The sequence below is a fragment of the Monopterus albus genome, unplaced genomic scaffold (assembly GCF_001952655.1).
Source record: "Monopterus albus unplaced genomic scaffold, M_albus_1.0 scaffold90.1, whole genome shotgun sequence".
Lineage (NCBI taxonomy): Eukaryota > Metazoa > Chordata > Actinopteri > Synbranchiformes > Synbranchidae > Monopterus > Monopterus albus.
The window spans coordinates 1197729-1210524 of record NW_018127970.1 but is presented as its reverse complement, the minus strand read 5'-3'; the positions used below and the strand labels follow the sequence as shown (position 1 = coordinate 1210524).

At 41.1% G+C, this 12796-nt stretch overlaps 1 protein-coding gene across 1 annotated transcript in view; it reads right to left on the bottom strand.

The window, feature by feature from the left end:
* The window catches only part of LOC109964548 (neuroendocrine convertase 1-like), a 187161-nt gene that overhangs the window by 136864 nt on the left and 37501 nt on the right, over positions 1 to 12796 (bottom strand). Inside the window, exons 4-5 of the mRNA XM_020607920.1 lie at positions 6885 to 6966; positions 1150 to 1253 (exon numbers count right to left, since the gene is read on the bottom strand). Coding sequence (XP_020463576.1) covers positions 1150 to 1253; positions 6885 to 6966 — 186 coding nt within the window. The remainder of the gene's footprint in view (positions 1 to 1149; positions 1254 to 6884; positions 6967 to 12796) is intronic.

The window sequence follows — 12796 nt, the reverse complement described above, 5'->3', positions numbered from 1 at the left end:
CGGGGGCGCCATCCAACACATCCAGCTCGCTAGGAATCTCCCCGGCTACGTCCGTGGCGCCGGCTTGTGCATCAATGCCATGGATCCTCACTCCAGGCATGTCCGTACCCAGCTGCTCCCTTCCATCAGACATCACATGGCGTTCCACTACAGCAACTCTGCACGGTATATCATCTCCACACTCATTTAAGAGTTGTAGGCAACTTTTGATGTTATTTACATCTTTCTGCTTTCCCTTAAATGCCACATACTGTAGCGTTGCTTTGTGTTAGGACACAGTTCAAACAACACCTTCCTTGAAGATTCAATCCATCGAGTGTCAAAGTGATTCGAGGCAAGTAGAACAAGCTCGTCCTGGCACATTGTCTTAATCTTAACCGCAAGAAAGTTAAGAAACTCGTCCTTGACTACCAACATACCATCTACAGTTTTATAGACCTGCTGTTTCACTCGAGGTCGACCAAGGCTCGGCGGGGACCAGCCCCCCCCTCCCCCCCCCCCCCCGCCATATTGGCAGTGGCCAATATGGCAGATATATCATTGTTAAGCTTAGAAAAGCCTGTAGATTTTGTCAAAAATAAAAATCTTTGGGATACAAACACTTCCTTTACTAATAGGACCAAATTATTTTTGAAATGAGGTGGTCCATTCTGATGGAGGAGCTGATCAGAGGGGGTTTTGTTCTGCTTGAAATCTAATGATTATGGGACTGACATGCCATAAATGCAGCTTCTTAAGGGGATATTTTTGTGCCAGTATTAATCAGTTAAAAGATGACATTTTTATACCCAAACATACTGATTCTCTGCTCTTGTTGATTTTCATAAACACATACTGGTCAAAAACAGTGCGAACAAGGCTCTGTTGGAGGATGAGCTTGTCTAGTTGTTCAGTGTTGCTCCCTGACAATCCCTGACATCTGTCTCGATTCAACGTGGACTACCTCTTTACCTCCTCTCTCCTTCTCCATAATCCTCCCACCTCCCTCTATCTTCTCTCTCTCTCTCCAGTCACACATGAAAGCCTGCCTGACTTATGCCTGTCAGAGGAACATCCCTTGCCATGAGGAGCTGAGAGGAAAGAGAGAGAGTGAAAGGAGGCTTTCAGATAAGCCCCAAAGAACACACACAAACACACAATTATACACACCAGTTCCCACTGCATGGGCCAGAGCGGGTCATTGAAGGTGAGGGACTGGTCACTCTTATTCTCCTCAGGCTGCCTGTCAGTTGCAAACTCTCTCCTCTGGGAACCTGGAAGCACACAAAATTGAAAGAAGATGCTCTAGAGAGAGATTAATCAACATTAAACTCAGCGAGGTGTCTGTGTGTGTGTCTGTGTGTGTGTGTGTGTGTGTGTAGTTTTTTTTTTCTTGTCTTGAACTATGACTTCAGGAAGTCCCTGGTTTCCAACCAATGGTGAAAGGCCTCCCAGATTCCCTTTCTCTCCACTGAGGTGGAATACTGCTGGCAGATTACCATATCATTAGCATCTCATTACTGCAGCACAGCTTTACTCGCTGTCTCTGGATGTGCTATCACCTCATCAAGGCCTGCACCTTTCTTTCCTTGCACTACATGTTACACTCACCGCCTCTCTCTCTCTCCTAACATTTTCACCCCTGCATATAACTCAATTTCACTGCCATTCACTCTTTTTCTGCCTCTGTTTCTCACATTTGGGATGGAGATTAATCTGTTTGTTTCATAACATAGGACATATTGCAAAATTTATCACACCAGGTGTTAATGGGAAGCTCTTTTTTCCACTGTGCACACAGACATGCATGAATATATTTCCAGCCTTAGTATTAATTAGGTCTAACCATACATGTATTGATCCTGAATCATTCCATTCGGTATGCAACTTTATGCTTCAGTACTCGCTGTGAACCAAGTAATTGCTGACATATTAGCCTACCACATTTTAATTAGGTCTGGGTCTTAGCACATGTATAACAGCTTCTAAAATTAGCCCCTAGATGTACAAGTCATAGACAGAGTGCTGATGGTACAGCTAATACTAGTGAGAAGCCAGGGCTAGAACTGTGTCAGACGTTCTCTACAAAAATCACTTGACAGCGTTTGGTGTTTTGACTAAATTAAAGTGACACTGGACAAAGAGTAGTGGATCAAACACAACTTGTCTGCTTGCAACACACAAACATGTTAAAACACATGCAAGAGCATCATCAGAAAGAGTATTTTACAGTGCTTGCTGGTATAGAGCTATGCAAGGATCCAAAAGGTGGGAACCAATCCAAAACTACCCCATAACAAACACGCAAGCACATAAATGCATTCTTTGCAGTCAGACAGGCCCAGACAGACCTGGGAACAACTGAACCCAAATATGGTCAACCTGAACAGACTATAATAGAGAGAACAAACACTGGCAGTAGCATAATGCAGAAGATTGCTTGACCAAAGAAAGAAATAGACATCAGATAACAATTTTCTAAAAAAATCTATTTGAAACATTTCTATAGCAATTTTAAACAGGCTAATTATGTAAAATGCTTTGTGGGCTATGTGATGTATCATGTGATCAGAGCTGGTATTGTGTACACTCAGATCTATTTAGGCCACAGGGACATTAGACATTGATGCACAAACCACACACTATTCAACCCAATTAAACTTGACCACTAAAACTTATTTCGACATTCAGGTCGTTTGAGGGAAGATCTGCCAGTGTCTCATGTGTGCAAGGCAAATAAAGCGACAGCCAGGAGACAGCTTTGCATAACGACTGGGAGCAGAGGGAAGCAGTAGGACAGCTAAAACATTTTCTATACACCGTGTCTAAAACTCATATATTAACAGTGTACAAATTAAAAAGACAATGCATTAAATGATAGAGCATTGTGGGCATAGGGACATTTGTGCTAACATTTGCATGCCCTAATTCTACGCAAAATGACCAATGTGCCACTGTTCAATGTTTGCATTTCAAAATAAATGTCAACACAAATTTGGCCTATGTATTAGTATACATGTCAGATGAGGGTTGGATGGTGGACCCAAATGCACAACACTAGTCAGAACAGCAAGTCTAAAGGTTTTAATACAAGGGCCCAGCAGAGGCAGAGTCAGGGACAGAAACCAGGTCAGCAACAGGCAGGCTTGGTACAAGTTGAGGTACAGAGCCAGTATCAGATGACGGCTTGAAAACAAGCCACAGAATAGATCCAGCAACTAAAAAATCAGTCACTGAGAGTGAAACTGGAGAGAATGAGATGGTGAAAACCTGGGAGTTCCTTTCACAATAAGAGTCTCAGGCAGGACATCAGGGACAGAACATGACAGGATACACACAAATTACAAAAAAATATACAGACGATTGGACTGGTACACACAGGCAGGAGAGTAAATATTAAACAGGCATTAAACAGCTGCACTTAAAGCACTGGCTTCATCATAAAGGTCAAAGATACCGTATGTCTCAGAGGCATTAAGAAAATCCTCTGTGGTAAATGGTCTATGTAAAACAGCCATTACAGGGGCATACGCATTTACGTACCTATAAACCAACAATTTTGTGCACTTAATACTTTATAATGCAATTCTCAAACCAATTGTGACATAAAACCACATTTTGAACATTTGTTCAGTTCAGTTAGAGGACTGACTACAGTACAAATTAAATCAACTAAATGAAGTTAGTGTGAATTTCAATGGAGTTCAGATAAGAAAAAAGCCTGAGGCTATAGTGCATGTCTGTTCACAGAATGTGGTCCTAGTTTAACATTGTTTTGGTTAAAATGCACAGTAGTGACATTAATATGTGGCTGTGTATCAGTTACTTGCTGCATTCACCAGTTCTGACCAGTCTCCCTGTCCCTGCTGCTGAAAACCCCCACTCCCAGCCCCCGCAGGATCATGCTGCCACCACCATGTTTCAATGGTATTAATCAGGCCTTTTACTCAAAAGTTGTCCGAGAATCTGCAAAACAATTCTGAAGCTCTGTTAGAGTGACTGTTGGGTTCTTGGTCACCCCCCTGACCAAGGCCCTTTTTGCTCAGTTACTCAGTTTGGTCAGATGACCAGCTCTAAGAAGAGTAGTGGTGATTACAACCGTCTTCCATTTCACAGTTACTAAGGCTGCTGTGGCCCTGGAAACACTCAGAGCTTAGAAATTGTTTTATACCCTTCCCTGATCTACACCACAGTTTAATCACAGAGTACCAGGCACTTCATAGCTTAGTTTTTGTCCTGACATACAGTGTGAATTGCGGAGGCTTATATACACACACTTTACTAAACTATGTCCAGTCAATTTGCCACAGGTGGAATCCAGTCAACTTCTTGACACATCTCAAAGAAAATTAAAGCAAACAAGATCCACCAGGCCACAGTGTGGAGTGCCACAGCACAGAGTCTCACTACTTTTGATTTCCCCTTTGATTTATAATACATTTTCAAAAATTTCTAAAAAGATGTTTCTACTGTCATTATGAGCTATTGAGTGGTGGGCCTTTTCTTTTGAAGTTACAGTAAACCTAAAACAATATATTGTGCAAAACGTTACATGCTCTGAATAAGGTGACTAAAATTGGAAGACTGTATAAAATGTGCATATATACTGTAAGTAAAGTATGTAGCTGGAAGTTTCATTATTTCATACATGTCACACATTTAACTTGTTAGTTGTGAATTTTTTATTTCATTACATCATTTGTTTATGGTGCTTTTAGACCTGTGGTCACCCTCAGACTGATTAACAAATAGCAAACTGCTCTGTCCAACAGTGCCACTACCTACCTAAGAACTGAGAAGAAAATGTAAAGTCACATATCCAAACACAGATAATTAATTTAAAAAAATGAACTGATGTGAAAGTAAAAGGTGTTTTGACAAGAATTAACTTGTCTTCTTTACAAAATATGCCAGCTCATGAAAAATGCTAAAGGTTAACAATTGCTATGACAGTCTTACATCCTCCTGTGCTAATCTTAAGCATACAGCATTAACACGATACTATTATACAGTAACTGCTCCTGATAAATACATGATAAGAATAGGAAAACACAAAAGTTGCCAGTTTAATCAAAGCAAGTGATAAAGGTGAACAGCTTGAAAGCTCATCTGTGTGTGTTTCTAATATAGAAAATTAATCTCCTTCCAAAACCTCCAAAAACAAAAATACAGTATTTACTACAAGTATTTTTAAAGTGCTAATTTATTCACCATAGCCTCATTTCCATGACATTATTCTTGCTGTTATATTTTCTTTATAATGTTTTTCTTTCTGAAGATAATCACATTTTGTACTACCTGTAGAAACTGTACTTGTGTGCAGCCTACGTGGGCTTTCAGACTGATCCGGTAAAAACACAACAGCCTGCTGTGTTTTAACACAAGGGGCCATCTTGGTCAGATGTAGGTCGGGGGTCCATTGTATTTTTGTTAGCCATGCTGAAAACATTGCCTACTTTACCTTAGCACCAATGCTACCAGCAGCATGTTGGCATTGATAGACAAAAACATTGTTTAACATCCAGTACTAACAAAAAATGCACGGCATGTCATTATGGTGCATTAACGTTAATGCGAAGGCTCAAGCTAACAAGGTAAACAAAACAGTCCTCTTCCCGTAGGCATACACGCCCTGATCGTCCCCTGTATGTGATTGGTCAAGATAGTGCCTTTGCCAGATGATGTCACCATCTGTTGTGGCGAAAGGTGAAAGAGATCCAACTTCTTGGCCACACAGAGTTGCATCGTTTTGGTGCTGGTGCTGGCTGCAGTGAACACAATGCCCCATAGAAATGAATGGAGAGAGCTACATTTTTTCCACACCTTTGAAACGCAGACTGAACAAACGGCCTTAAGGGTTCTGTGTACATATTGTAGCTTTACCTCTCAGTTATTTTAGACTTTACATTTTCATGCTTATATTTGTTAAATAGTGGCTTAATACTCTGCTGGAAAGTTGTGTTAATATAAGAGTCCTTGACAAATATGAAAGTAGCTGATTAAAGTTTGCAGCTCTGCATCTAATTCACTTTGCACCTGTAACCACACCCAGCACTGAGGTGTCAGTGTACTGGCACACTTTCAAGTACACTTCTAAATCACAGCAGCAAAGTGAGAAGTTTTTCAGTCAGCTTCATATGATATAAGTGATGGGGTTCAATATGTACATGCAATTTTCTGCCAAAATTAGAACAGTTATTATTTCACATGAGAAATTTTGTATTTCATTTTTCTGTGTTCTTCAAACTAATTAGAAAACTGTCACATACAGTACTTCAATGCACAGCGATATCTGAACATGTTGGTGTTGATATTGACTGTACCATACAGTTTACTGTATGTAGACTTTAAACCACATTACTTTTCTATCTGTCAGCTGGTAAATCTACAGTTGCCATTTTCAGTATGACAAACACAATTTAAAGCCTTAACAGACATCATATATTTTAACTGTAAAAACCACCAAAATTATTTTGTTGTAAAAGAACAAGTCTGACTGTCTCAAAAGTAGCTTAAAAATGCACACGGACAAATGTTAGATGCACCTTTTGACAGTACTTTGATCCGTCATTCATTTTTGTCATTTATTGCCCTGAAATTTTTTTCTTTGGTTAATGAAGTTGTGGAGTTTCCTGATTATGTTGCTAAACCAGTGTCAATAAACACAGATGAACCAAATAAGTCAAAATCTTGAGTCTTGCTGAATGCTAAACAATGACACAATGTTTCTTCCTGACATTTACTGTCACTGTTACTTATTTAATTTATTTAGTCATAAATATTCATTTTTAGAGGTCAATGCAATAAGTCTAAATGCAGGTTTTCTGGGGTTTGAGCTGGTGTAATGTAAAAATATCACAATTAAAAGAATTTCCTGGCAAACAAACACTGTAGTCAGAACTTACTGTCGGTGGTACTGTGGTCCAATCCTGGCACTGGAGCGCGTTTGTCTCTGTAATGACTGTGTTGTCTCTGCACCCAGTGAACCTTAAAATAACAACACACAGTAGTACATTACTGTAGGCCAATATGAAATCTTGTTGGCTTTAGTCAATCACTAATCCATGAGCTGTTTTACTTTGTTTGTTGTCTAAACTACAAAATCTGAATTAAATCTCACATCTTAACTTGACTTACATAGGTTCACACCTACTAAACCACAACCTGGCTTACCCTATAGGTGCTCATGTACCACAGCTCTAATAATCTTCAGCCACATCTTATTTTCACTTTGTATGGCTTTTTGTCTAGGGCTGTGGATTTATGCGGACAAAAGTAAAACAGTGACAAGCATGGCGCAAATAAAATACTTTTTTCTTTCTACTTTGAAAGAGGGAGAATCTATAGCACAGGGAGAGCTGGACATTTTTATGAAGCAGAGTAAAAGGTTTCCCCTTCATTAGTTCAAAGACTACTCGCTTGCGCTCTCCTTTGCCGTCCCATTGTCCTGGGTTAAAAGCAACGAAAACACCCCCGCCTCACCTACATCTCTTTCCTCCACACACACACACTGTCTTTCATAGGCTGCTGCTTGCAGCTTTGATCTGATAAGAGGCTGGTCCTTGTGAAGGTGAGCGCACTAAATCAAACAACAGATCACAGACACACACACAAACACACACATATCAGTGTCAGACCACTATTGTCCTCTTACACTTAAATCAGAGTGGAAGAGGTTGAAAATAAATACTATTGAGAGGCGGCTGCAGTCTTTTATGTTGTAAAAGCCTGCTTGCTTTATTTCCCCTTCATGTTCTTCAATTAGACTCAATTAACAAGAGCTGGGAGCGGGTCTGAAGTACCCAAGGAGACGGGTGCAAGGTAGGAGGGGCCGCTGGAGCTAAGAGCGCCACATATGAGATATTAAATACAATAGACCTCAGAGAGGAAGTGGTTGGGAAGTGGGTGCAGCTCTACAAATGTAATCAAGCTGATGTTTAAATTAGGCTGATTATATTGATTTATCTAAATTTAACATACAGTTAAACAGAGACATTCTTAAGTTAGTGCACATACTGGAAGATATGTCTACTGTAATTATCAAGAAAAACATGGCCATTGTTCTTTGTTTAAATACCTATAATGTTATCCATACCATAGCACCTTTAGACACATGCACAAGTTCAAGATAAAGGTGAAATTCACAGAATAGTTCCTACAGTAACATTTATAAACTGTACTGTGTAGCACCACAGTTTTACACAGAAGATGATCATAAGTGATTAACAACTACATCTGTACTTAAAACAGACACACATACAGCGGTCTTCCAATGTCGGCTAAATCCAACTAATGTAGCGCAGTTTGACAGTTTCATGAAGCCTTTGCTTTCAGTTTCCTTTCTTTTGGTTTTAATTTACATTTGATCAAATAAACAAAATGTACAAACACATAGATACACCCTAACAGGTGCTACAGCTTTAACATATATTCTATGTTTTCACTACATTTTATGTTTTCACCAGCCAACTACTGGGAGCTGCTGAAGGAAGTGAACCCTTAGCAACAAAGACTATGACCTTCATTGTCTGTTCAAATTTTAACTAAACCAAGATATGGTTATTTTCTGTTGTAATCATTGCATTGGACCTAATGGTTACTGAAGGTGCAGCCAATATGAGCTAGCTAAAGCCAGAGGTGAGCTCAATAAGCATTTGTCATTAAGGCAGATTATTTTATCATGGGTCTGAGCCACTGAGTTACTCAGCAGATATCTAATCTATGTATTAATTCAGCATAAGAGTACAGTAAACAGGTTTTATTGTGCCACCCATGCTATTTTGAAAATTAACTGCACCATGCATTGTAGCCTTGACCTTCAGATATAGATACTGAATGAAAATTCAACATATTAAAGGTGCATTGGCTGAAAGTAATTTTTTTAAATCATGCACAAAAAATCTTCTTTTTAAATTGTTTGAATTAAAAAATAATAATGCATATACACAACAAAGATGTGCCTGCATGTGTGTGAATCCCCCGACTATCTTGTAAATACCCCTCTAGCCCCTCCTATGGAAGAGCAGCCAGGACACAGTGATCAATGCACATGATAGGGAGCTAATCGCTCTCTGTCAAACTGGGCCCTGCCAGCTACTAATGGCACACACTCACTAGGGAATGAGTGTGAACATGTGTGTGTGTGTAGACATGGGCCTTAATGGCAGATTGAGACTCTTAAGGGAGTATTGCTCAAGGTTAGACTCAGGGAACAAGGGGCAATTGACCACAATGTCTGTGACACTGACCCCTCCACTGCCAATGCATCCATCATTCAGCTGCATCTAGGCAGCAAACACACACACACACACACCAAGTACAGCACAAGACACACACACTATCAAAAATAATGCCCTGTGTAAATACACTGAAAAAAGTGAAAAAAGACAAAGGCAGGGTGTATGCAAAAATAAACATCTAAGAAAAACTGTTTTCCAACAGTGAGGAAGAAAAAGAATGGTGGAGCACCACATGACTGAATAGCTGTGGTAGAACTGACAGAGGCACAATGTGAGTGTGTGGAGGAGAAGATGACAGACGGCGAGAGTAGCGTGTGTGAAGATGGGTAAGTGTTTTGGACACCCCATGGAGTATGTCTGTCTATGTGCATGAATATGGCTCCATAGAACAGAAGTCAGTGATTGAATAAGGTGGTGAGGAAACACAAAAAAGTGTGTGTGAGTTTGCCTTTGTATTACTTACTTTGGGGGGACCGAAACCTGTTCACACACTCACATTGTGGGGCCATCCTCTTGTCTTAGGGTGGCAGCATGGTTTAAGGTTAGGGTCAGGGTTAGGGTTAGGCAAGTAGTGGTTATGGTTAAGGTTAGGATAGGTCTACAGGAAATGAATGTAAGTCAGTGTAAAGTCCCCACAAGCAATGAAAACAGTGGTGAGTGTGTGTGTTCATAATACTCCCATGTCTCTATATAAATGAGTAGAAGCTATGGATGGCAGGCAGCTGCAACAGTGTGATGCAAGCTGAGCTGCACAGATATCACCGCTGACATTTTAGGCTTTGCTACCCACCTGCAGCCCCTTGGGAAAGTGCTGGCATTGCCAGCAGCGGTAGCCGCGTCCCCCTTGAGCTCACCCCCTCCAACCACCTATCAATCACAACACAGTGCTTCCTGACGTGGTCTGTCCACCCTATGATTGCCCCGCCCTGGTTGGGCTCATTACGCCACACTGCGGTAAACATTCTGCGTGACCCACTGTTACCAACACCCAGACCCTGCTGCATCGCTGATCCCTATCTGATCCTCAATCCCTCAACCCCACCCACCAACTCTCTGCCTCTTTGTTCAGTCTCTCATCTCTACCTGCCAGACTGATAACCCCTGACCACAGAGAGGGAAAAAACAGTTGAGGGGTGTTGTGTGTTACTGCCAACCTAAAGATGAACAGTGAAACCAACAGAGCCACGTAAAAAACCAGCGCTCCACAGTGTTGAGCAGCAATAGGAGGGAAGGGGAAATTGCACACTTTGAAGGAGAGGAGAAAGATAACAGGCAGATAAACTCCGGCCCCTCCTCTAGACGTCTTTTAGGGCACCTCTTGGCCTGCTCTCCTTCCTTCGCTTCACCCTCCCTTACTCCGCCTCCCCACCCACCCCTGGGCCCTCTGATGTGTTGCTCACTCCATTGTGTCAGCCTTCAGAAATGCTCAGTTTGAGTGGCAGGCCGTCACAGATCAGTTCCCTGCTAAAGCGGCCCGGCAGGCCGGGGTGACGGGCCAGGAAGGGATCTAAGTGGGGTTTATCAGCGCTTCTTAACGCCTCTCCAGCTCCCTGACACAAAAGAGAGGGGGTATTAAACATCTAAAGCAAACCAAAAAGCGTGAAAGCTCCTTATAGGGCCGCGGGACTGCAGATGTGACTGGAGTCTTAAAAAAATAGTTTAAGAAAAGGAAGAAGAAAAATAAAGAGTGGGGGGAAAAAAGCACACAAATGCTTCAGCAGAGAGGAAACACTGAGGGAAAATTGTGATGCTTTTTCTGTCCTGTGTGGATAGAAGAGTTGGTGGAAGAGAGAGTGAGACAGAGAGACATCTGTAGTATCAAGATGAAACTAAGCAAATGAAAACGGCCTTATAATAATGCAGCTTGCCACCTGTTTTGTTTGTGAAGCTGATAATGTAACAGTCTCATATACAGTAAGTATATACCCATGTTCTGCCAATATACAAGCTACTTGAATAAGACTGGGAAGTAGTCTGCTTAAAGCGCTAAATGATTTTAGATTCAAAAGGAGATTAATTTTAAGTTCAGTTATCTGGACAATTTCGAGACCTTCCACAGAACAAAGAATAAAGAATAAATACCAAGGTTTGACAGATAACATCACAATGTATTCAGAATTAACGTACACAAATGTTTCTCAACAAGTCAAGATCTAGTGCGGCAGTATGAAAGTATGAACAGACTAAAAATACAATTTGTTTGCTAGCCAATGTAACACAAAGCACCTAGCTAACCCTGTATTACTGTCAGGTTACTTTTGAAATGTAATAGGTCACAGACTACTAGTTATGTAACAAATTACTTTTAATTACTTTTTGATTTCTAAAAGAATATTTTAAGTTGGGCAATAAGCTGAAAATTTGTAACATAAATTTAAACCACGCAGTGTAAACCTCACGACAGTACTCAACACTTATTACTGTCAAATTTTTATTAAAGGCTCTTCAGTTACATAATATTGTAATGTAGGCTGAATGGAAGACGAAGCCGGGGACAGGAGGTGCTTTTTTATGTGCTCCCTGGAGCCACTTTTATTAACAACACAACACACTCTGTTAATCGCACTGACACAGAACACAGAACAATCCATGCCAAACCAAACTAAATATACTATGCCAGTGCTTCTTCCTTCCATAGCTCCTCCCATACAAGCCCTCCCAGGCTCACCTGGTCTTGGTGTACGCTGCAGAGGAATATGCCGCAGTATACGTAGGCGTGTATGAGCCCTTGGCTGACCCTGGAGGTGTAAATGACCCTCTGGCCGGCGACTCCAGTGTCACAGTGTGGAGAGTCATGGTATCCACATGCAGGCAGAAGGTAGCCCCAGGCACATCCACCATGGCCCCCCCACTCCACCAGCAGGTCAAGGCCAATGATCCATGGACTGTTGCACAAACTAGGAAAAGGATTCTGGTTCTAATATACATACAGCATGTTGTAAACTAGTGCCTCATCACTATCTTAGTGTATGACCAGGACATATCTGACCACTTGTTGTTGTATCAAATACATATACAGTAGATTCTGCAATCCAGAACTTATGTAAAAATACTAACAATGACCACCCACCCTGGTGCTGTCGGCTGGTCACAGCCAGGCATGGCAGACTCTGGTTGCTTAGAGCAATGTGCAATGATTTGATTGGCAGATGAGAGGCCGTGCAAAGTCAAACAAGAGAACCAATCAAAAGCAATTCAAAATTGAAAGCATGGTGCCAAATGAACGGAGCCTATCTAAATGTGGTATGACGGTATGACCACATTTGAGTTATTAAATAACTTTTTTTTTTTGTATTATTTGGAGACAGCAATGCATTGTGTACACTAGAGGACCAGGTTAAATTGTATACCAATGAATAATTAACATCACAAGCCAAAGCAGCATTTAATTCCATCTTTATCTACTTTAGTGCCGTTTGCCAACACAGTGGAGGGAGGCCACCTTAATTTTACTCTCACACAAGTCAATAATCTTGTTGATAGTACTGCAGCCTTCCTGCGTAATACACTTGATACCATTGCCCCTCTGAAAAAGAAGGTAGTGAAACAGAGGAGGCTAGCCCCGTGGTACAGCTCGC